This window comes from Nyctereutes procyonoides, unplaced genomic scaffold, assembly GCF_905146905.1.
Source record: "Nyctereutes procyonoides isolate TBG_1078 unplaced genomic scaffold, NYPRO_anot_genome, whole genome shotgun sequence".
In the NCBI taxonomy this organism is placed as follows: Eukaryota; Metazoa; Chordata; class Mammalia; order Carnivora; family Canidae; genus Nyctereutes; species Nyctereutes procyonoides.
The window spans coordinates 39,983,045-40,005,630 of record NW_026575133.1 but is presented as its reverse complement, the minus strand read 5'-3'; the positions used below and the strand labels follow the sequence as shown (position 1 = coordinate 40,005,630).

Below are 22,586 nucleotides of genomic sequence, written 5' to 3'. Positions count from 1 at the left end.
CAAGGAGGGCATGCTGCCTGCCAGTTACCTGCCCTGCGAAGTGGCTCAGTGATAAGATAAAGTCAAAGAAAATAAATGTAGGAGGCATAGCCTGATCTGCAAAGCCGGCTGCTTTGGGCTTCTACAGACATGGCTGCAGGGTTCCTGGCTCCCCTGCCAGTGCTCACGGGGCTGTTGGTCATCCTGTGTGTTGGACGCTGGGTTGAAGGTGGGAAGGTACTGGTGGTGCCTATGGATGGCAGCCACTGGCTTAGCATGAAGAAGGCTGTGCAGAAGCTCCATGCCAGAGGCCACCAGATGGTGGTGGTTTCCCCAGAGTTGAATATGCATATCAAAGAAGAGGATTTTTTCACCCTGACAACCCATGCCATACCTTACACCCAGGAAGAATTTGATCGCCTCCTACTGGGTGAGAGGTACCAGGTTTTTGAAAGAATGCCATTTCTAAAAAGATTGTTGAAAACTATGGAACGCTTGAAAACTGTTTCTTCATTTTTTCAAAGGTCTTGTGAGGGCCTTTTCCATAACAAGAACCTGATCAGGCACCTGAATGCCAGTTCCTTTGATGTGGTTTTAACTGATCCTGTTCATCCCTGTGGGGCAATACTGGCTAGGTACCTGTCCCTTCCCTCTGTGTTTTTTTTGCGGAACATTCCATGTGATTTAGATTCTGAGGGCACACAGTGCCCAAACCCTTCCTCATATATTCCCAGATTATTAACAAGGAATTCAGACCACATGACGTTCCTGCAAAGGGTCAAGAACATGCTCTACCCCCTGGCCCTGAAGTACATTTGCCACTTTTCTTTCACTCCTTATGCAAGCCTTGCCTCTGAGCTTCTTCAGCGAGAGGTATCCCTGGAGGACATCCTCAGCTCTGGATCTGTGTGGCTGTTCAGAGGGGACTTTGTTCTAGAGTATCCCAGGCCAATCATGCCCAACATGTTCTTCATTGGAGGCATAAACTGTGCCAACAGGAAGCCATTGTCTCAGGTCTGTATTGCATCCTATGTAGGATCAGTGTTACAGGTGGAACACTTATGTTTTCTTAAAGCTTACTTCCAGGTGCTTACTTATCTGCCAGTCTTTCTGAGATTACTACCTCTTGTTCTTCTGTGAGTTCTGTGAAATAAATGTTAAGGTACTTCCACTCATGTAGTAAAGGTTTGCAATGGTCACAAAGAGAATTGAGAGGCAGGAGTGCAGGTCTGTGATGAGATCAACAAGTGCCAGCATGGTCAAACAAGACTTTCCTTTCTGTTTTTCTTTTTTTAAATTTATTTATTCATGAGAGACACAGAGAGAGGCAGAGATACAGGCAGAGGGAGTAGCAGGGTCCCTGCAGGGAGCCCAACGTGGGACTCGATCCCGGGACTCCAGGATCAGGCTCTGGGCTGATGGCAGTGAAACCGCTGAGCAACCTGGGCTGCCCTAACAGGCTTTTTAAATATAGCATGATATTTTCAGGATTCATCCAGTTTGTAGAATTGTTTTTTATTGCTTAATAATATTTCCTTCTATGGATATACCACACTTCATGTACCTACTCATCAGTCGATGGACTTTTGTGTTTTTTCTATTTCTTGGCCACTGTGAATACCGCTGCTGTGAACATTCCTGTGCAAGTTTTATGTGTACATATGTTCCAGTCTCTTGCATATGTACCGAGGAGCGGAATTGCTGGGTTGTGTGATAAACCTTTGAGGAATGGCTGGATTGTTGTTCAGAGTGTCTGCTCCCTTTGTTTTATTGTGATAAAATACACATAAAGTAAAACTGACCATTTTAAAGTGTGCTCTCCAGTGGTGATTGATACACCCGTGATGTGATGTACATCATCACCATTAACTAGTTTCAGAACATTCTTATCACCCCAAAAGGACATGCACATGCCTTTCTAAGTAGTCACTCTGATTCTACCCTCCCCAGCTCCTGGCAACCACGAATCTGTTTTCTGTCTATAGATTTGCCTATTCTGGGGATTGATAGAAATGAAATCATAGGGGATGTGGCCTTTTGTATGTGGCTTCTTTACTTAGCTTAATGTTTCAAGGTTCATCCGTATAATAACACATGTTGTGTTTTATGGATGGACCACTGTCCATTTATCAGTTGACAGACATTTTCTTTAAAGTCTTATTGAAGTAATCTCTGCACTCGATGTGGGGCTCAAACTCACGACCCTGAGCTAAGAGTCACATGTTCTTCTGACAGATTGAGCCAGGCACCCCTGCTGATGGACAGACATTTCTATTACCAGTTGATGGGTTTCTACTCTTTGCCATTGTCTATCCTCCTGCTATGAGCATTTCTATAAAGGTCTTGTTTAACAGTTGTTTTCAGCTCCTTTTTATTATAGCCACCCTAGGTGGCAGGAAGTGATATCTTATTTTTATTTGCATTTCCTTAGTGACTATTGATGTTGAGTATATTTTCATAGGCTTGTTGACTGTCCTTATACCTCCTTCAATAGTAATCTATTCTGATCCCTTGTGTATTTTAAAAAAAACTATTTCTGTTGATGTTGAGTGTTGGAGGGAGTTACTGGGAGAATGTTGATGCAGGTTTACAAGGGGGCTGGTTCCAGGCATTTGGAGGCTTCTCAACTCCTCCTCGGAAGGAGGAGTCTTTAGAATGAATGTTCTGCCCACCATTCTTTCAGTTGGACTGGTTTCCAAGGAGGTGGCCTTGAGAGAGCCAGGTGTTGTGGACAGTATACTATCCAGGTGGTATACATAAGTGAACCCAATTAATGCGTCTATATAGACTTCTAGATTTGGCAGGCAGGGGCAGAGATCTACTGGTCTTGTGGCCATTCAGACAAGCCTTGTGAGGAACATCCCTTGCTTCTTAGCCCTGCCACCACCCATCCATATCAGCCTGCCTTGATTTCAGTGTGTCCTTGCCTCCATATCCAGTGGCCAGTTTGTGAGCCAACAATTGGTGAACAGCCAGGAAACAATTGGTGAACTAGCCATTTTTATAGGATGAGGGGCACCTATGTCAGATGCTTATGGATTGCCATGTGAGTATGGGGACACATGAAAACACTGGCTGGTTCGATGGGCGTGTTGGCAGGGCTGCTCAGGGCAGCCTGTGGCAGAGAGTGGAAATAGATGTCTGTTGCTGGGCCGGCTGCTTGGGGGGCAGGTCAGCAGACCACTGAAATTCAACTAGAGCCTAAAGCCTGAATCACAAGGTTGGAAGAGGGCTGAGGTTGCAGAAGGATGTGCGATGCCCACTGGTCTGCTGGCTTCGAGGCTGATCAACAAGGTATGGGTTGGACCCCATGATAGCGACCACAGAAGGAGAATGCCCCTTGAACTTTGGTCCAAGTTCTGGAAGGGGGTGAAACCCGAAGATGAGTAGTGGATTGACTGAGGTGCTGGCCATTTCCTGGCCACGTGGGTACAATGGCATTAAGACAATCTCCCTGTTAATGGGGAGGAGCTGAGTAGTGGGTGAGGCTAGAGGTAGGAGAGGTGGCTGCTAAGAAGTGTAAGGAACCTCTACTCTCCCTCCTGGTTACCCTTGAGGTCCTGTCCCATCATACTGTTTTGTTTGTCTCCTTCCATTTCTGCCCTCATTTGTTTGCTGCCCAAGGCCTTCAGACAGCATTATTTAGAAAAACATTTTGCAAGAGTTTATAATCATTATCTGAGGGACCAGCGACTGAGAGGAGCTATTCCTGTATTACCAGAAGCCCCAAAGGCTTCTAGGTGATTTTGAAAATGTTGTTTTGTCATGTTAAAAATCCCAGTGAGATTTTGTTGGGTTTCATGCTTATGAAATGAATCTATTGCTTCACTGGGGACAAAATCAGGAGTATTACAATGTGAAATCTTCCCATCCAGCATGTTGTAGTCTCTTTATTTATTTTATCTAGATTGATATGTTAGAGTTGTTAAAGAACGGAAGTCCAACCTGTAAATTTGCAGATCAATTGGCCTTATTAAGGATTCATGAACTGAGCAGCATCCCATCTAGGAAGCAGAGGGGAGCTCTGAGGCCTTGTATGAAATGGGTGGTTTTCATGGGAAGGAGGGCAGGAAGTTATTAGTGAAAGACCCCAGTCCCTAAACAAGGTAGCAGGAGACAGGAGTAGAGGAGTGGAGTCAGAGCCTGATTGGAGGCTTTGTGACAGCTCCCCTTGTTCCAAGGTGACCAGGCTCTGGGGGAGGGTGCTCTCTGTTCCCTCATGTCATCCATAAGGGTTATCTTGCCCATTTATGCTTTAGATAACAAACGATCTTATTCTGAGAAGTAAGTTTGGAATGCTCAACAACACTTGCAGTGTGTTCACATGTACACTGCAGGATCCTTCAAGGTATTTCCTTATTTGACAGGCGCTTCAAGTAGATTCTTCCCTGACCATTGCAAGAGATGTCCTGGTGTGGAATAGGAGCAAAACCTAAGAGCTAGTGTCTCCCTCCCTGTTTAGAGAAAGCTGCCTTAGCAGTGTTATATATTTTTCTGGGTGTGTTCCATGTTCCCCCACAAATGAGAGGAAAGTGCCTCAACAGTTTGTAGCCAAGTTTCCATCCCACAGAGAGGTTATGCTTGAGACTGGGGCATTGGTGTATCCCCAGAGCTCAGTCACAGCTCTTGGCACAAGATAAACCAGGAACTAGGAGGAGATCCAGTGAACTGGGCATCCACAGCCCTGTTTTGGGAATTGGGTAGAGGGCAACAGAGTCAATTAGAATGTTCCCTGGAGAGAGCACAGAGGCAGGTGAGATGTTTCCTAGATAAGGGGGATTGATTTCTCCTTGCGTGGAAGCAGAAGAGTGGGGCCAGTGGTGGAAGAGTGGGACAGGTCTAGTCTGTAATGATTAACACAAGGAGGGCATGCTGCCTGCCAGTTACCTGCCCTGCGAAGTGGCTCAGTGATAAGATAAAGTCAAAGAAAATAAATGTAGGAGGCATAGCCTGATCTGCAAAGCCGGCTGCTTTGGGCTTCTACAGACATGGCTGCAGGGTTCCTGGCTCCCCTGCCAGTGCTCACGGGGCTGTTGGTCATCCTGTGTGTTGGACGCTGGGTTGAAGGTGGGAAGGTACTGGTGGTGCCTATGGATGGCAGCCACTGGCTTAGCATGAAGAAGGCTGTGCAGAAGCTCCATGCCAGAGGCCACCAGATGGTGGTGGTTTCCCCAGAGTCGAATATGCATATCAAAGAAGAGGATTTTTTCACCCTGACAATGTATGCCACACCTTACACCCAGGAAGAATTTGATCGCCTCCTGTTGGGCCAGAGTTACCTGGTTTTTGAAAGAATGCCTTTTCTAAAAACATTTTTGAAAACAATGGAATGTTTGAAAGCTGCTGCTAGGATTTTTCAAAGATCTTGTGAGTCGCTGATGCATAACAAGAACCTGATCAGGCACTTGAATGCCAGTTCCTTTGATGTGGTTTTAACTGATCCTGTTTATCCCTGTGGAGCAATACTGGCTAGGTACCTGTCCCTTCCCTCTGTGTTTTTTTTGCGGAACATTCCATGTGATTTAGATTCTGAGGGCACACAGTGCCCAAACCCTTCCTCATATATTCCCAGATTATTAACAAGGAATTCAGACCACATGACTTTCCTGCAAAGGGTCAAGAACATGCTCTACCCCCTGGCCCTGAAGTACATTTGCCACTTTTCTTTCACTCCTTATGCAAGCCTTGCCTCTGAGCTTCTTCAGCGAGAGGTATCCCTGGAGGACATCCTCAGCTCTGGATCTGTGTGGCTGTTCAGAGGGGACTTTGTTCTGGACTACCCGAGGCCAATCATGCCCAACATGTTCTTCATTGGAGGCATAAACTGTGCCAACAGGAAGCCATTGTCTCAGGTCTGTATTGCATCCTATGTAGGATCAGTGTTACGGGTGGAACACTTATGTTTTCTTAAAGCTTACTTCCAGGTGCTTACTTATCTGCCAGTCTTTCTGAGATTACTACCTCTTGTTCTTCTGTGAGTTCTGTGAAATAAATGTTAAGGTACTTCCACTCATGTAGTAAAGGTTTGCAATGGTCACAAAGAGAATTGAGAGGCAGGAGTGCAGGTCTGTGATGAGATCAACAAGTGCCAGCATGGTCAAACAAGACTTTCCTTTCTTTTTTCTTTTTTAAAATTTATTTATACATGAGAGACACAGAGAGAGGCAGAGATACAGGCAGAGGGAGTAGCAGAGTCCCTGCAGGGAGCCCAACGTGGGACTCGATCCCGGGACTCCAGGATCAGGCCCTGGGCTGATGGCAGTGAAACCGCTGAGCCACCCGGGCTGCCCTAACAGGCTTTTTAAATATAGCATGATATTTTCAGGATTCATCCAGTTTGTAGTATTGTTTTTTATTGCTTAATAATATTTCCTTCTATGGATATATCACACTTCATGTACCTACTCATCAGTCGATGGACTTTTGTGTTTTTTCTATTTCTTGGCGAACATTCCTGTGCAAGTTTTATGTGTACATATGTTCCAGTCTCTTGCATATGTACCGAGGAGCGGAATTGCTGGGTTGTGTGATAAACCTTTGAGGAATGGCTGGATTGTTGTTCAGAGTGCCTGCTCCCTTTGTTTTATTGTGATAAAATACACATAAAGTAAAACTGACCATTTTAAAGTGTGCTCTCCAGTGGTGATTGATACACCCGTGATGTGATGTACATCATCACCATTAACTAGTTTCAGAACATTCTTATCACCCCAAAAGGACATGCACGTGCCTTTCTTTTTTTTTTTATTTTTATAAATTAATTTTTATTGGTGTTCAATTTACCAACATACAGAATAACACCCAGTGCTCATCCCGTCAAGTGTCCCCCTCCGTGCCCGTCACCCATTCACCCCCACCCCCGCCCTCCTCCCCTTCCACCACCCCTAGTTCGTTTCCCAGAATTAGGAGTCTTTATGTTCTGTGTCCCTTTCTGATATCTCCCACACATTTCTTCTCCCTTCCCTTATATTCCCCTTCACTATTATTCATATTCCCCAAATGAGTGAGAACATACACTGTTTGTCCTTCTCCGATTGACTTACTTCACTCAGCATAATACCCTCCAGTTCCATCCACGTTGAAGCAAATGGTGGGTATTTGTTGTTTCTAATGGCTGAGTAATATTCCATTGTATACATAAACCACTGTTAGGGATTTACCCCGAAGATTCAGATGCAATGAAACGCCGGGGCACCTGCACCCCGATGTTTCTAGCAGCCATGTCCACAATAGCCAAACTGTGGAAGGAGCCTCGGTGTCCATCAAAAGATGAATGGATAAAGAAGATGTGGTTTATGCACGTGCCTTTCTAAGTAGTCACTCCGATTCTACCCTCCCCAGCTCCTGGCAACCACGAATCTGTTTTCTGTCTATAGATTTGCCTATTCTGGGGATTGATAGAAATGAAATCATAGGGGATGTGGCCTTTTGTATGTGGCTTCTTTACTTAGCTTAATGTTTCAAGTTTCATCCGTATAATAACACATGTTGGTACTTAATTTATTTCTTAAAGATTTATTTATTTGTGGAACGAGGGACAGAGGGAAAGAGTGAGAGAGAGAGTAGAGTCCTTGAGTAGATTCTTTACTGAGTATGGAGCCTGAAGCGAGGCTCGATCCTGGGGGCCTGAGACCAGGACCTGAGCCAAAATGGAGTGAGATGCTTAAGTGACTGAGCCATGCAGGTGCCCTGATACTTCATGCCTTTTATGGCTAAATAATATTCCTTTCTGTGGATGGACCACTGTTTGTCCATTTATCAGTTGACAGACATTTTCTTTAAAGTCTTATTGAAGTAATCTCTGCACTCGATGTGGGGCTCAAACTCACGACCCTGAGCTAAGAGTCACATGTTCTTCTGACAGATTGAGCCAGGCACCCCTGCTGATGGACAGACATTTCTATTACCAGTTGATGGGTTTCTACTCTTTGCCATTGTCTATCCTCCTGCTATGAGCATTTCTATAAAGGTCTTGTTTAACAGTTGTTTTCAGCTCCTTTTTATTATAGCCACCCTAGGTGGCAGGAAGTGATATCTTATTTTTATTTGCATTTCCTTAGTGACTATTGATGTTGAGTATATTTTCATAGGCTTGTTGACTGTCCTTATACCTCCTTCAATAGTAATCTATTCTGATCCCTTGTGTATTTTAAAAAAAAACTATTTCTGTTGATATTGAGTGTTGGAGGGAGTTACTGGGAGAATGTTGATGCAGGTTTACAAGGGGGCTGGTTCCAGGCATTTGGAGGCTTCTCAACTCCTCCTCGGAAGGAGGAGTCTTTAGAATGAATGTTCTGCCCACCATTCTTTCAGTTGGACTGGTTTCCAAGGAGGTGGCCTTGAGAGAGCCAGGTGTTGTGGACAGTATACTATCCAGGTGGTATACATAAGTGAACCCAATTAATGTGTCTATATAGACTTCTAGATTTGGCAGGCAGGGGCAGAGATCTACTGGTCTTGTGGCCATTCAGACAAGCCTTGTGAGGAACATCCCTTGCTTCTTAGCCCTGCCACCACCCATCCATATCAGCCTGCCTTGATTTCAGTGTGTCCTTGCCTCCATATCCAGTGGCCAGTTTGTGAGCCAACAATTGGTGAACAGCCAGGAAACAATTGGTGAACTAGCCATTTTTATAGGATGAGGGGCACCTATGTCAGATGCTTATGGATTGCCATGTGAGTATGGGGACACATGAAAACACTGGCTGGTTCGATGGGCGTGTTGGCAGGGCTGCTCAGGGCAGCCTGTGGCAGAGAGTGGAAATAGATGTCTGTTGCTGGGCCGGCTGCTTGGGGGGCAGGTCAGCAGACCACTGAAATTCAACTAGAGCCTAAAGCCTGAATCACAAGGTTGGAAGAGGGCTGAGGTTGCAGAAGGATGTGCGATGCCCACTGGTCTGCTGGCTTCGAGGCTGATCAACAAGGTATGGGTTGGACCCCATGATAGCGACCACAGAAGGAGAATGCCCCTTGAACTTTGGTCCAAGCTCTGGAAGGGGGTGAAACCCGATGATGAGTAGTGGATTGACTGAGGTGCTGGCCATTTCCTGGCCACGTGGGTACAATGGCATTAAGACAATCTCCCTGTTAATAGGGAGGAGCTGTGCAGTGGGTGAGGCTAGAGGTAGGAGAGGTGGCTGCTAAGAAGTGTAAGGAACCTCTACTCTCCCTCCTGGTTACCCTTGTGGTCCTGTGCCATCATCCTGTCCCCTTTATCTCCTTCCATTTCTGCCCTCATTTGTTTGCTGCCCAAGGCCTTCAGACAGCATTATTTAGAAAAACATTTTGCAAGAGTTTATAATCATTATCTGAGGGACCAGCGACTGAGAGGAGCTACTCCTGTATTACCAGAAGCCCCAAAGGCTTCTAGGTGATTTTGAAAATGTTGTTTTGTCATGTTAAAAATCCCAGTGAGATTTTGTTGGGTTTCATGCTTATGAAATGAATCTATTGCTTCACTGGGGACAAAACAGGAGCATTACAATGTGAAATCTTCCCATCCAGCATGTTTAGTCTCTTTATTTTATCTAGATTGATACCTTAGAGTTGTTAAAGAACGAAAGTCCAACCTGTATATTTGCAGATCAATTGGCCTTATTAAGGATTCATGAACTGAGCAGTATCCCATCTAGGAAGCAGAGGGGAGCTCTGAGGCCTTGTATGAAATGGGTGGTTTTCATGGGAAGGAGGGCAGGAAGTTATTAGTGAAAGACCCCAGTCCCTAAACAAGGTAGCAGGAGACAGGAGAAGAGCAGTGGAGTCAGAGCCTGATTGGAGGCTTTGTGACAGCTCCCCTTGTTCCAAGGTGACCAGGCTCCGGGGGAGGGTGCTCTCTGTTCCCTCATGTCATCCATAAGGGTTATCTTGCCCATTTATGCTTTAGATAACAAACGATCTTATTCTGAGAAGTAAGTTTGGAATGCTCAACAACACTTGCAGTGTGTTCACATGTACACTGCAGGATCCTTCAAGGTATTTCCTTATTTGACAGGCGCTTCAAGTAGACTTTTCTGACCATTGCAAGAGATGTCCTGGTGTGGAAAAGGAGTAAAACCGGGGGATCCCTGGGTGGCTCAGCGGTTTAGCGCCTGCCTTTGGCCCAGGCCGCGATCCTGGAGACCCGGGATCGAATCCCGCGTCGGGCTCCCGGTGCATGGAGCCTGCTTCTCCGTCTGCGTGTGTCTCTGCCTCTCTCTCTCTCTGTGACTATCATAAATAAATAAATTAATTAAAAAAAAAGAAAAGGAGTAAAACCTAAGAGCTAGTGTCCCCCTCCTTGTTTAGAGAATGCTGCCTTAGCAATGTTATATATTTTTCTGGGTGTGTTCCATGTTCCCACACAAATGAGAGGAAAGCACTTCAACAGTTTGCAGCTAAGTTTCCATCCCACAGAGAGGTTAAGCTTGAGACTGGGGCATTGGTGTCTCCCCAGAGCTCAGTCACAGCTCTTGGCACAGGATAAACCAGGAACTAGGAGGAGATCCAGTGAACTGGGCATCCACAGCCCTGTTTTGGGAATTGGGTAGAGGGCAACAGAGTCAATTAGAATGTTCCCTGGAGAGAGCACAGAGGCAGGTGAGATGTTTCCTAGATAAGGGGGATTGATTTCTCCTTGCGTGGAAGCAGAAGAGTGGGGCCAGTGGTGGAAGAGTGGGACAGGTCTAGTCTGTAATGATTAACACAAGGAGGGCATGCTGCCTGCCAGTTACCTGCCCTGCGAAGTGGCTCAGTGATAAGATAAAGTCAAAGAAAATAAATGTAGGAGGCATAGCCTGATCTGCAAAGCCGGCTGCTTTGGGCTTCTACAGACATGGCTGCAGGGTTCCTGGCTCCCCTGCCAGTGCTCACGGGGCTGTTGGTCATCCTGTGTGTTGGACGCTGGGTTGAAGGTGGGAAGGTACTGGTGGTGCCTATGGATGGCAGCCACTGGCTTAGCATGAAGAAGGCTGTGCAGAAGCTCCATGCCAGAGGCCACCAGATGGTGGTGGTTTCCCCAGAGTCGAATATGCATATCAAAGAAGAGGATTTTTTCACCCTGACAACATATGCCACACCTTACACCCAGGAAGAATTTGATCGCTTTCTGTTGGGCCAGAGTTACCTAGTTTTTCAAAGAATGTCTTTTCTAAAAACATTTTTGAAAACTATGGAAGGTTTGAAAACTGCTGCTTTGATTTTTCAAAGATCATGTGAGTCGCTGATGCATAACAAGAACCTGATCAGGCACCTGAATGCCAGTTCCTTTGATGTGGTTTTAACTGATCCTGTTTATCCCTGTGGGGCAATAATGGCTAGGTACCTGTCCCTTCCCTCTGTGTTTTTTTTGCGGAACATTCCATGTGATTTAGAATCTGAGGGCACACAGTGCCCAAACCCTTCCTCATATATTCCCAGATTATTAACAAGGAATTCAGACCACATGACTTTCCTGCAAAGGGTCAAGAACATGCTCTACCCCCTGGCCCTGAAGTACTTTTGCCACTTTTCTTTCACTCCTTATGAAAGCCTTGCCTCTGAGCTTCTTCAGCGAGAGGTATCCCTGGAGGACATCCTCAGCTCTGGATCTGTGTGGCTGTTCAGAGGGGACTTTGTTCTGGACTACCCGAGGCCAATCATGCCCAACATGTTCTTCATTGGAGGCATAAACTGTGCCAACAGGAAGCCATTGTCTCAGGTTTGTATTGGATCCTATGTGCGATCAGTGTTACAGGTGAAGTTTACTTCCAGCTCCTTTTTTGTCTACCAGTCGTTCTGTGATTTCTTCATCTCATTCTCCTGACAGTTTGGTAAGATAAATATTAAAGTACTTCCGCTAGTGTTGTAAATGTTTGCAATCGTCACCAAGAGAAATGAGACGTAGAGGTGCGGGTCTGTGCTTGGCTGAACCAGCTCTGGCATGAGCAACCAACACTGTCCTTTTGGAAATGCACTGTCTTCATGTTTGTGCAATTTTCTTTGTGCAGGAACAGGGATGCTGATTTGTGAGCCGATCCATCAGGAATTGTTTTGTGTGTGTGTGTATGTTTTTTAAGATTGTATTTATCTACTTGAGAGAGAGAGCGAGGGAGCGATTATGAGTATGGTAAGGGGCAGAGGGAGAAACAGGCTCCTTGCTGAGCAGGGAGCCCAATGCAGGGCTGGATCCCAGGACCCTGGGATTAAGACCTGAGCGGAAGGCAAATGTTTAACCACTTAACCCATTGAGCTGCTCAGGTGACTCCCATCAGGAGTTTTTGCTTATTCAGTAGAAGGAAAAAGGAACTGCAGATTGCGTTTGTTGACATGATAGCTTTTAGTGGCCCTGTCTTGGAAAGAATTAGAGTGTGATCTGATCACAGGGGACCTAACCTCCACAAGGAAGTAGAAGTGTCAGAGAACTTGAGTAAATAATGTGGGAGTGAGACAATGCAGATGAGACAAGAAGGGGTCCATGCAATCCATAAGAAAAAGAAAGGAGTTCAGCTTTTCAGAGGTGGAGCTGTGCTGACTAGTTTTCTGACCCAGGGTTGAGATCTGGTGTATGGCATGGGCACGATCAGAGTTGGACTGCAGGTTGGCTAGGTCTTTTACTTGTGATGCTGAAGTCATTAGAGGATGGTGGGAGGGACTAGGATGGAGATCAAGCTATGAGCTTATAAACCCAGTGAAGGGGGTGGGCAGTGATGAACATCTAAAAGGGGAAGGGGATGTTCAGAGGGGTGACTGCATCACCAAGCCCACCCCACCCCACATTTCCATGGTAGGAACTACTGCTTTACTAATAGTTTCACAGGCAACTTACATTAATCCTGGATAATTGGGTTTAATTGAAGTAGGACTCATGGGAGCTATTTGTTTCTTAGTCCACTGAGTTAGCCATCTTTTTTTTTTTTTTTTTTTTTTTACCATTTATGCCATATTCACTTCGTTTATGTTAACTTCCATGACTTTAGATCTTTTCATAGTTTTTGTATTCTTATTCCTGCAGCTCTTTTTATGTATATATTATTGCACAGGACTCTAATGTCATTTCTGTTTTTGCCGATACCAAAAGGTATTTATACTACTTGGCTTTCTTTTTCCCTCACATGATGCATTTATTCACTTATTAAAAATATATATATACTTAATAGATTTGTAAAAGTTGAAAAATAGAAAGGCATTTAAGAAGTCATTGTTGGTTTTTTGCTTTAAAATTTTTTTTAGGGCAGCCTGGGTGGCTCAGTGATTTAGCCACCCTTGGCCCAGGGTGTGATCCTGGCAACTTGGGATCGAGTCCCATGTTGAGCTCCCTGCATGGAGCCTGCTTCTCCCTCTGCCTGTGTCTCTGCCCCTCTCTCTCTTACTGTCTCTCATGAATAAATAAATAAAATCTTAAAAAAATATTTTTTAAAAAAATTTAAATTCCATATTAATTTCAGGTGTAGAATTTAGTGGTTCAGGACTTCCATAAAACACCTGGTGCTCATCCCCAACAAGTGGACTCCTTCATCCCCATCTCCTAGTTCTCCCATCCCTCCACCCACCACCCCTCACATAACCACCAGTTTGTTCTCTGTATTGAGTATGTTTCTTGATTTTTCTTTTTCTTCCCCCATGTTTATTTTGTTTCTTAAATTCCACATACGAGTAAGATCATATGGTATGTGTCTTTCTTTGACTGACTTATTTAACTAGCATTATAGCTAAATAAGTCAGCTCCATCCATATGTTGCAAATGGCAAGATTTCATTCCTTCCTATGAGCAAAATTCCATTATATATCTAAATATATATTGCATTTTTTTTTTGAGAGAGAGAGAGGGACAGAGAGAGTGTCTGCAGGGGTGGGGAGGAGGAGAGGTGCAGAAAGAAGGTAAGAGAACCTCAAGCAGGCTCCATGCCCAGCATGGAACCCTATGTGGGGCTCAATTCCATGCCCGAGATCATGACCTTAGCCGGAATTAAGAGTTGGATGCTTAACTGACTGAGCCACCCAGCTGCTTCTATACCACATCTTTATCCATTAACTTATTATTTTTTTTAACCACCCATTCTTTTGATGGACATTTGGGCTTTTTCCATAATTTGGCTATTGTAGATGCTGCTGCTATAAACAGGGTGTGTGTATCCCTTCAAACTAGTACTTTTGTATTCTTTGCATAAATATCTAGTAGTGCAATTGCTATATCATAAAGTATCTATTTTTAACTTTTTGAGAAACCACCATACTATTTTCCATAGTGACTACATCTTTTAGTTTTTCTGTGAATATATTCTTTGGAGTTAACCACACTGGTTCAAATTTTTCCTCCCATTTTTCTAGCTGAATGGGCTGGTGGGCAGCCTCACTATTGTCACAATGAGCACACAATAAATATTTTCTATTATCATTATTTAAAAGGTGCCCAGCAGGACAAAGTATGTCATCTGAAGACCTTTAGATGTTTGTGCCAATTTCTTTGGTACATGAAAGATAATTTACACTGAAATTCTCAAGTGTTTTATGTGATAGGTGCACTGTTCCCACTTTTGTTCCACTAAATTCCTTTTTTACTTTGAGATCTTGTCACTCTGGTTTGGTTTGGTTTACCCTGAGATGTGACTTCTTTAACTAGTTTATGGAAACTTTTTCCAAGTATGAAAGATCAATATGTAAGTCTTTCATATTTTTGCTCCTTTCTTCTTTAAGATTTATGATGGGTGAGGGGCACAGGGTGGCTCAGTCAGTTAAGCACTCGACTTTTTTTTTTTTAAGATTTTATTTATTTATTTGACAGAGAGAGAGAGAGAGTACAAGCAGGGGGAGCAGTAGGCAGAGGGAGAGAGAGAAGCAGGCTCCTTGCTGAGCAGGGAGCCCAATGTGGGGCTCCTAGGGTCCTGGGATCATGACCTGAGCTGAAGGCAGACAATTAACTGATTGAGCCACCCAGGTGCCAAGCACCCAACTCTTGAGCTCAGCTCAGGTCTTGATGTCAGGGTTCTGAGTTCAGGCCCCACACTGGGCTCTACGCTGGGCATGGAGTCTACTTAAAAAGACTTATGATGGGTGAACTTATTTTATTGGTTTTCTCAAAGAAATAATTTTGGGAATTGCTTATTATTTTTTTTTTACTATTTTTTTCTATTTCATTAATGCCAGCTTGCTTTTTATTAATAATGGTCAGTCTTGTCTTTTGGTTTATTTTATAGTTATTTTTCTAATTTTCCTTAGGTAAACATTAAGTTACTTTCTGTTAGCATTTTCTTAATAATGAAGCATTGAAGGTAACAGAACATATTCTATGTCTTGTAGGTTTTGGCATAAATTATTCATACGTTTTGTTTTGTTTTTGCTCATTTAATTTTCTGGTTTGGGTTTCCTCTTTAAGTCCATGGCTGTCTTCAAAGCTGTTTATTCCCATATAGTTAAGATTTATTTTAGCTCTCTTTCTCTTATTTTTTTCTAATCATCTTAGATTTTAATTAGATAATATTTCTTATGAAGTCCCTATGTTAAATAATTTGATAGGTTTTCTTTGTGGTCAAAATTGCCTAATGGAAGAATAATGCAGGCCACATATATAGCTTAAAAAAATTAGTAGGCATGTTATGAAAAAGGCAAAATGAGGGTTAAAATTATACTTCATTTCATCAAATATGTATAAACATACTTTCAACATACTAAATATAAAATTATTAATGAGATATTTTACATTCTTTTGTCTTCATACTAAGTCTTCAAAATCTGGTATTTTACACTTATAGCCTACCTCAATTTGGAATGGCCACATTTCAAGTGCTCAGTAGTCACATGTAGCTAGTGGCTATTATTTTGGGCAAGATGTGATTAACATTTGTAAATGTTCCATAGATACACTTAAAAATGTGTGTTTAAAATTTTTCTATTTAAAAAACCTCAATATGCCCAATTATTAAAATTTCTTAAAGTACTTCCTTATTTAACTGGTGTGCTCCATGGGATGGTGCTTGTGAGTCCTTGTAGAGAATCCACTACAGGGTCCTTGAGATGGTCATCTCTGTACCAGACAAAGTGCTGTTTTCTCTACCCTGTTTACCCTACTCTGGTCTTTCCATAGATAAGGAATACTGAGTGGTATACAGGACAGTGATTTTGGCGCTGACATTTTTTAAAAGAGGTTTTCAGTTTTGAAAATTCTTTAAGTATTTTACATTTATGTAAAAGGGAAACTTTTCATTTAGCAGCACTAATCCAGATCTATAACTAAATGTTGTGTGCCTTCAACAAATGCTGTTGAAACCCCTGGCAACCACCATTCTACTTTGTCTTCATGAACTTGACCACTATAGGTACCTTATATAAATGGAATCATATAGTATTTGTCTTTTTTCAACTGACTTATTTCACTTCACCTAATATCCTCAAGGCGCATTCATGTTGCAGCGTGTCAGAATTTCCTTACTTTTTAAGGCTGAATAATATTCCATCATAAGAATTGAGCACATTTTGCTTATACAGTCATCCACTGACTCGTGGGTTGCTTCCACTAGAGCCGTTAAGTCCATGACCTGTGAGTAGCCCCTGATTGCCACTCTTACTGGACCCAACTAAAGACTTTTCTGACCAATAGAGACATGTTAACTGATTGTATAGGCACAAATGCACTTGGTCTGTCCTATACAAAGTGGCATTTTTTAACCCTTAATTGGCATAACCATCATGAAAATGTGCACCCTTTTCTATGACTTCAAAACTCTTGACATCTCTCCCTGCTCCTCCTTCCCTCTCCACCAACAACTCTTGAGTATCTTCACTGGTATGAGTTCCCTAGCCTGGCAAGCAAATGAACTCATTTTTTAAAAGCTCTGGTGTAGTCTGTTTTAATGTTACTTCTTGTATAGTTAGTGGGCGGGAAGCACTGCCTGGGTACCTCGGTGACCATTTGATGTAGTTTTAACAGACTGTGTACCCTGTGGGGCAGTAGTGGCTGAATCCTATGTTCCTGCTGTGAATTGTTCACATGCCATTCCACAGGGACTGGTCTCTACCGGGACCAAACTCAACATCATACATTCCTAGTTATTGCTGTGCTCAGGTCACATGACCTTCCTGTAAAGAATTACAACTATGCTGCATTTTTAGTCTGTTCAGTTCAGTTGCTTTTTTGCTCCCATGCCTCATGCAAACTTCTCCTTAGACATGACCAAGGAGGATGGCACACTTTGTGATGGACTATCCCAAGGCAACCATGGCCAAAATGGTTTTCACTGTGGGTATAAACTGTGCCAACAGAAATTTACTCTTTCAGACGTATGTTGCCTCACCCAATCAATAATCCAAGCTTTCCAATATTCTTAGCTTTTGTCAACTTAATTTGAGACAAGAAACATCCTGCGCATGGTGATGGGATAGTTTCGTGTAGCCTCAGGGAAACACTTCCCACACTTCCATCAATAGTCATACAACTAAGTTGGGTATGGGCTAGCAACTGGATTTGTATTGTTTTGAGTCATCACTACCACTGTTTATTTCTTAAGTGACCTGAATAAAATCCTCAGGATACTATTAACTAATCGTGTAACCGTGAGGGATTCACTGAAGCATTTTGCCCAAGCCTTTGGAGGGAACATGTTCCTGTTTACACCGACTTCAGTCCACTGGATGGAGATTTCAGACTTCTGACGTCCAGATCATCACGAGAATAAACTGCATTGTTTTAAGCCACCGAATCTGTGGTAATTTGTTACAGGAGCCATAGGAAATGAATACACCCACTTTGCCAGGTTTCCCTGTTTTTAAAAAAGGTGTAGGCTTAATATTATATTTCAACGGAAAACTCTCAGTAGTCACCAGCATTTGTGTGGGGCTAAAAACCATCCTGAAGCCAGAAGTATTACTATATTCATACCTTTTACCACCATGTATTGGAGAAGAAAAACTGAAGTAAGACCATTTATCTTGGCAGTTACCTTCAGAGCAAATTACCTGGCTCCCATTTCAAACACGATGGAAAGGCAAGGTTCAAGGTGCTGGAAACATTCTGTCCTAATACTAGGAAATAGTCACCGTCTGCCTCGGGATTATGTTTAATATATAGCAAAGTGCCTACAGGTATTTACAACCGTTTTAGAGACAGACAAACGGAGGTCCTATTCGTGTGGTCCCAACAATGACAAATAGGCACTGGCACGAACTGTTTATAAATTCTTGAGTACCGCTGTTCTGAAAGTAGAGTTCACTTGCAATCTTCCAAAAAAAAAAAAAAAAAAAGAAAAGAAAAAAAGCCAACAAAACCAAACCAAACCAAACAAAAAACCAAAGTCCTGCTATTCCTCACAACGTGCTCTAAAATGAAACGTGGACTGGAAATCACTTGGTGTCAAGGCGCAGCAACTGCTCTTTGCCATTTATCACCAGGGACTTCAACTCTCCGTCTTCTTCCACCTCCACCCGTTCTTGGCCATTCTCGACGGTTCTCTTGGTGGTGATCTTCTTGCCATTAACGATTTCGGTGGAAGTCGACACGGATCTGAAGTTGCCCGTCCCGCCGCTACCGCAGGACATGGAGAAGGAAGACAGGCCTCCGTTCCCCAGGGAACTGAATCCCGTATCCAAAGAGGAAAAACCTCCCCCGAATGCTGGAAATTCACTGAAGGCGGAGAAGAAGGGGACGGTCCCGCCGCCGCCGCCGCCGCCGCCGCGGGAGCTCCTCCGCCCGCCCACGACGCTCTCCAGCGGGTCTCCGAAGAAGTCGAAGGCAGAAAACGGGTCTTGGCCCCCGAAGAACTCCCTGAAGACCTCGGCCGGGTCGCGGAAGGTGAAGACGTACTCGAAGGGGTCGTGGCGGGGCCCGCCGCCGCCGCCGCCGCCGCCCTCCACTCCCGCCTCGCCGTACCGGTCGTACACGTCCCTCTTGCGGGCGTCCGACAGCACCTCGTAGGCCTGGGCCACTTGCTTGAACCGCCTCTCCGCCTCCTCCTTGTTCTCAGGGTTTTTGTCGGGGTGCCACCTGAGCGCCAGCTTGCGGTACGCCTTCTTGATGGCCTCGGACGACGCCCGGCGGGGCACGCCCAGCACCTCGTAGTAGTCCACCATGTCGGACCGCCCCCGGCTCGGCCCGCGGGCCCCCGGCACGACACGCGGCGCCGCCGGCGGCTCCTCCGTGGCGCGGGCCCGACTGCGGGGCGACACCTGGGGCGGGCGCCTTTGTGACGTGGCCCGCACCTCATTGGTCGACGCCTTACCCAGAATGCACCGCGGGCGAGGCTTGCCGCTCCTCTGGGCTCTCTGTCACGTGTTTGGCACGGCCGCGGACGCCCCGCCCACTGAGGCCCCGCCTTCTCTCTGGCCCCGCCCACCCGGCCCTAGCGCGCGGTGGGGGATGGGGGGGGTGGGCTGCGATCAGCAAATCCCCCGCAGAAAAAAGAGGAAATCAGCAGGGACTGGGGCCCCGCTCCCGCGCTGGGCCCTGGCATGGAGGGAGACGGATTTTGCTAAAGCAGGCTTTCCTCAGGCTCACCCTCAGCCCGTGGGGGCAGAGTGATGGGGGCGCGTTTCTTCTGGACAGCCCCATCATTTGTCCAGAACAGCAGTTCTCTGGGTTTTTGGCTTCAGGACCCTTTTGCTTTTTTTTTTTTTAAGATTATTTATTTATTAGAGATACAGAGAGAGAGAGAGAGAAGCAGGCTCCATGCGGGGAGCCCGATGTGGGACTCGATCCCGGGTGTCCAGGATCACACCCTGGGCTGAAGGCGGCGCTAAACCGCTGAGCCACCGGGGCTGCCCTTTCTTCCTTCCTTTCTTTCTTTCTTCTTTCTTTCTTTCTTTCTTTCTTTCTTTCTTTCTTTCTTTCTCTCTCTCTTTCTTCTCTCTCTCTTTCTTTCTTTCTCTTTCTTTCTTTCTTTCTTTCTTTCTTTCTTTCTTTCTTTCTTTCTTCTTTTAGTGTAGGTTGTATCTGTCAGTACTTCTTATTCCATTAGAAATGAAAGCAATCGAAAAATCCATCAGTTTAAAAGCAGTGAAGTCATTACATGCTTACAGGACTCCTATTTTTATGGGAAAATAACTTTTTCCAAAAAAAAAGATGTATTGATTTATTTTAGAGAGCGTGCATGTGCAAGGGAGCAAGGGAGGGGGAAGAGTATACGATGAGGGAGAGGGAAAGAATCCCAAGCAGACTCCTCTCTGATTGTGGAGCCTGCATGGGGTTAGGTCTCAGGCCTCTGACCTCATGACCCCAGCAGGAATCAAGAATCCTGTGCTTCGTTGACTAAGCCACCCAGGTGCCCCCAAATCACTTTTCCAAAACAAAAAAATCAGTGAAGAGTGGCATCATATTATGTTTTTTTTCCCTCATCTCTGTGGTTTAAGACAAGAGAACGGGATTCTTCTATTTGCTTCTGCAGTCTCTCATGGGTGATGAGGCCACCGAGAAACTCCAATGCACCTGTAAGAGAGCATGTGAGTGAAAAAGCCAAATATCACTATGGAAATAGTTTTGACTTTGCAAAATTCCCCTAAAAAAATTCTTGGGTATACCAAGGGTATCCTGGCCCAGAGTTTGAGAACTCCTGGTCTAGTGTATCAAAATGACCAAGACTTGATGGCCATGTTTATAGTGCTGTGGGTCAACCTGGGTGCAGTGATTATTTCCACTAAAACTGCTATACCATGATCTTTCTTTTTGGTGTGTTTGGACATCTGACCTCTCTCTACTTTCTCCTTATTCTCTGACACTATATTTTTTGCTTTGGTATATGGCAAGGCAATACCAATAAAGATCGTTTAGTTCTAGGAGGAAAATGATTAACCGGTGAACTCTGTAATATTTCATCATAAAGGGTAGTAGATTCAGTAAGGCACTCTATGTCACCAGAGCAAACTTTATGTTACCTTGAGGGACGGAGTTCAATCCTGGAGCTGGCACCTTATAATCACGCAATAAACAGTAATCGGAAGCAGATTGGGAGTAGGGTCTAGCGTGAATGAAGCAACGTGGGAAGAGCATGTTTGGGGAAGGTCAAGTGATTCAGAATGAGTGGAGGGAAAGTTGGAAGGATGGGTCGAGGTGAAAGGACTGGAGAGGAGGAATGAGCTCAGACAGGTGGGCTGAAAGTCCATTCTAAGGAATTTTGCGGGCAAGGCTACATCTTATTCTGGGTCCTAGGAAGCTGTTGACCAATGCTTCAGGGATGGTGATGGGGTGGAATAGTGCAGGGCACAGCTGATGCTGGAACTTAGAAAGGATAGATGGGAGTTGGGGGCCCTGGGAGTCTGAGGCCCTGAAACAAGACTATGGCAGCTGGGTTTCAGAGACAGTGGATTAAGCACTCGCTTGCCTGGATATGGGGTCCACAGCAAAGGAGAAGGGAAGTCCTATAGATACAAAAACATTTACTGAGTGCTTACTGTCTTCAAAACCATGGACTGGCATCTGTGCTGAAAGCCTGCTTTGTAAGGGCAGAGTCATGTCCCAAACCGTCCAGGTATGCAGAAGCTTCATAAAGTCCTGAGGCTCTATGTGATACAGGAAAATCATAAAATCATCGTGGTGGTGATTGTGTGTGTTTACCGCCCTTTTGCTCTGGGTAATTTACAGATGAACTCTTATGACATTGAGAATTCAGAAGAATTATTGCCCTTAATGTTTAAACTGGACTATGAATTTCAGAATTGCAGATAGGGGCATACCAGTGAGTCAAAGCATTGCTGCCTCTTTTTCTACCCACCCAGAATCTTAGTCCAGGAGAATGGAACATGCTTAGAGTGGAGAGGGGGTGCATGTGGGTGGGGAGCTTCAGAGTGCATGTGTGTTTGAGCATGCGTGTGTGCGTGCATCCATATATAAGTACATACAAGACTGGAGGTTTGTGGAGGAAGGGGTGGTATGGGGAAAAGGGACTCTCAGTACCAGAATGAAGGAGGCCCTGTGAACATGCGTCACAGGACCTTAAAACCTTAAAGTTAGCAGTTTCTCCATGATCTTCCTAACAGGTCCCCAAATATGGGTGGCCAGCGATGTCCATGATCAAAATCTTGGGATCTGTGCTCTCATCTGTCTATGCTCACATTTGCCTTTTCTTTGGGAGGGGTATTCCTATTTGTGACTACCATACTCGCTCCCTGGCCCTTCACTTGATCTTTTGGGGCACCAGCCAGGGCTGGGTATTACTGTGTGAGCACATTCTACTTGTTCCCAAGTCCCACCATCTCTCCCCATTTAGTTTGGGTAGTGACTGTGAGGGTCACTGCTTTACTTCTGGTTCCTAGTTGGCTGTAAATTTCAAACCTGGCCACAAGAGCTGGATACTGCTAGAGGCCATGGGGAATTGTGGTCAAGAGCAGGGTCATCACGCTCTGATACTTAGGGCCTGCATCTTGGCTCTGTCACTTAGTAAATGCAGGACTCTGGCAGGTCTTATTGTCTCTCTGAGCCTCAGTGTCTTCCTTTGTAATGTGGGAATAACGTTATCTGCCTTTAGGGGATTCCATAAGGTGTGTTGTAAAGCGCTTAGCACCATGCTTGGCTCCTAGGACATACTCAGGACATATATGTTCTTATTGGTTTTGTTCACTTTTCCCCTTTGCTTCAACTGGGTCATCAGAATTTCTCAGAGTGTCTGCTCTCCCTGTTGCCTAAGAGAATGCACCTGTCCTGCGAGAGGCCTTCTGTGCATGCGTGCTCAAGT

The 22,586-nt window shown here is 44.8% G+C and overlaps 3 protein-coding genes across 3 annotated transcripts; 2 read left to right on the top strand and 1 right to left on the bottom strand.

The window, feature by feature from the left end:
* Positions 1-68: 68 nt before the first annotated feature.
* On the top strand, positions 69-4,415 carry LOC129523178 (UDP-glucuronosyltransferase 1A3-like). Its single transcript, XM_055345796.1, has 2 exons — positions 69-993; positions 4,347-4,415. Exons 1-2 carry the CDS (start codon positions 130-132, stop codon positions 4,413-4,415), a joined length of 933 nt encoding a protein of 310 aa, XP_055201771.1. The 5' UTR covers positions 69-129.
* A 491-nt stretch (positions 4,416-4,906) lies between these two features.
* On the top strand, positions 4,907-5,957 carry LOC129523177 (UDP-glucuronosyltransferase 1A3-like). The gene has a single exon (XM_055345795.1). It carries the CDS (start codon positions 4,968-4,970, stop codon positions 5,955-5,957), a length of 990 nt encoding a protein of 329 aa, XP_055201770.1. The 5' UTR covers positions 4,907-4,967.
* Positions 5,958-18,213: 12,256 nt separating this feature from the next.
* Positions 18,214-18,993, bottom strand: LOC129493698 (dnaJ homolog subfamily B member 3-like). Its single transcript, XM_055300118.1, has one exon. It carries the CDS (start codon positions 18,991-18,993, stop codon positions 18,268-18,270), a length of 726 nt encoding a protein of 241 aa, XP_055156093.1. The 3' UTR covers positions 18,214-18,267.
* Between the last annotated feature and the right edge of the window lie 3,593 nt (positions 18,994-22,586).

Excerpts from the sequence above, each read along its gene's own strand:
- LOC129523178 (XM_055345796.1), top strand. The coding sequence starts at position 130 with ATGGCTGCAGGGTTCCTGGCTCCCCTGCCAGTGCTCACGGGGCTGTTG. Across the intron at positions 994-4,346 it reads ACAGGAAGCCATTGTCTCAG|GCGCTTCAAGTAGATTCTTC; the intron begins GTCTGTATTGCA and ends CTTATTTGACAG.
- LOC129523177 (XM_055345795.1), top strand. The coding sequence starts at position 4,968 with ATGGCTGCAGGGTTCCTGGCTCCCCTGCCAGTGCTCACGGGGCTGTTG.
- LOC129493698 (XM_055300118.1), bottom strand. The coding sequence starts at position 18,993 with ATGGTGGACTACTACGAGGTGCTGGGCGTGCCCCGCCGGGCGTCGTCC.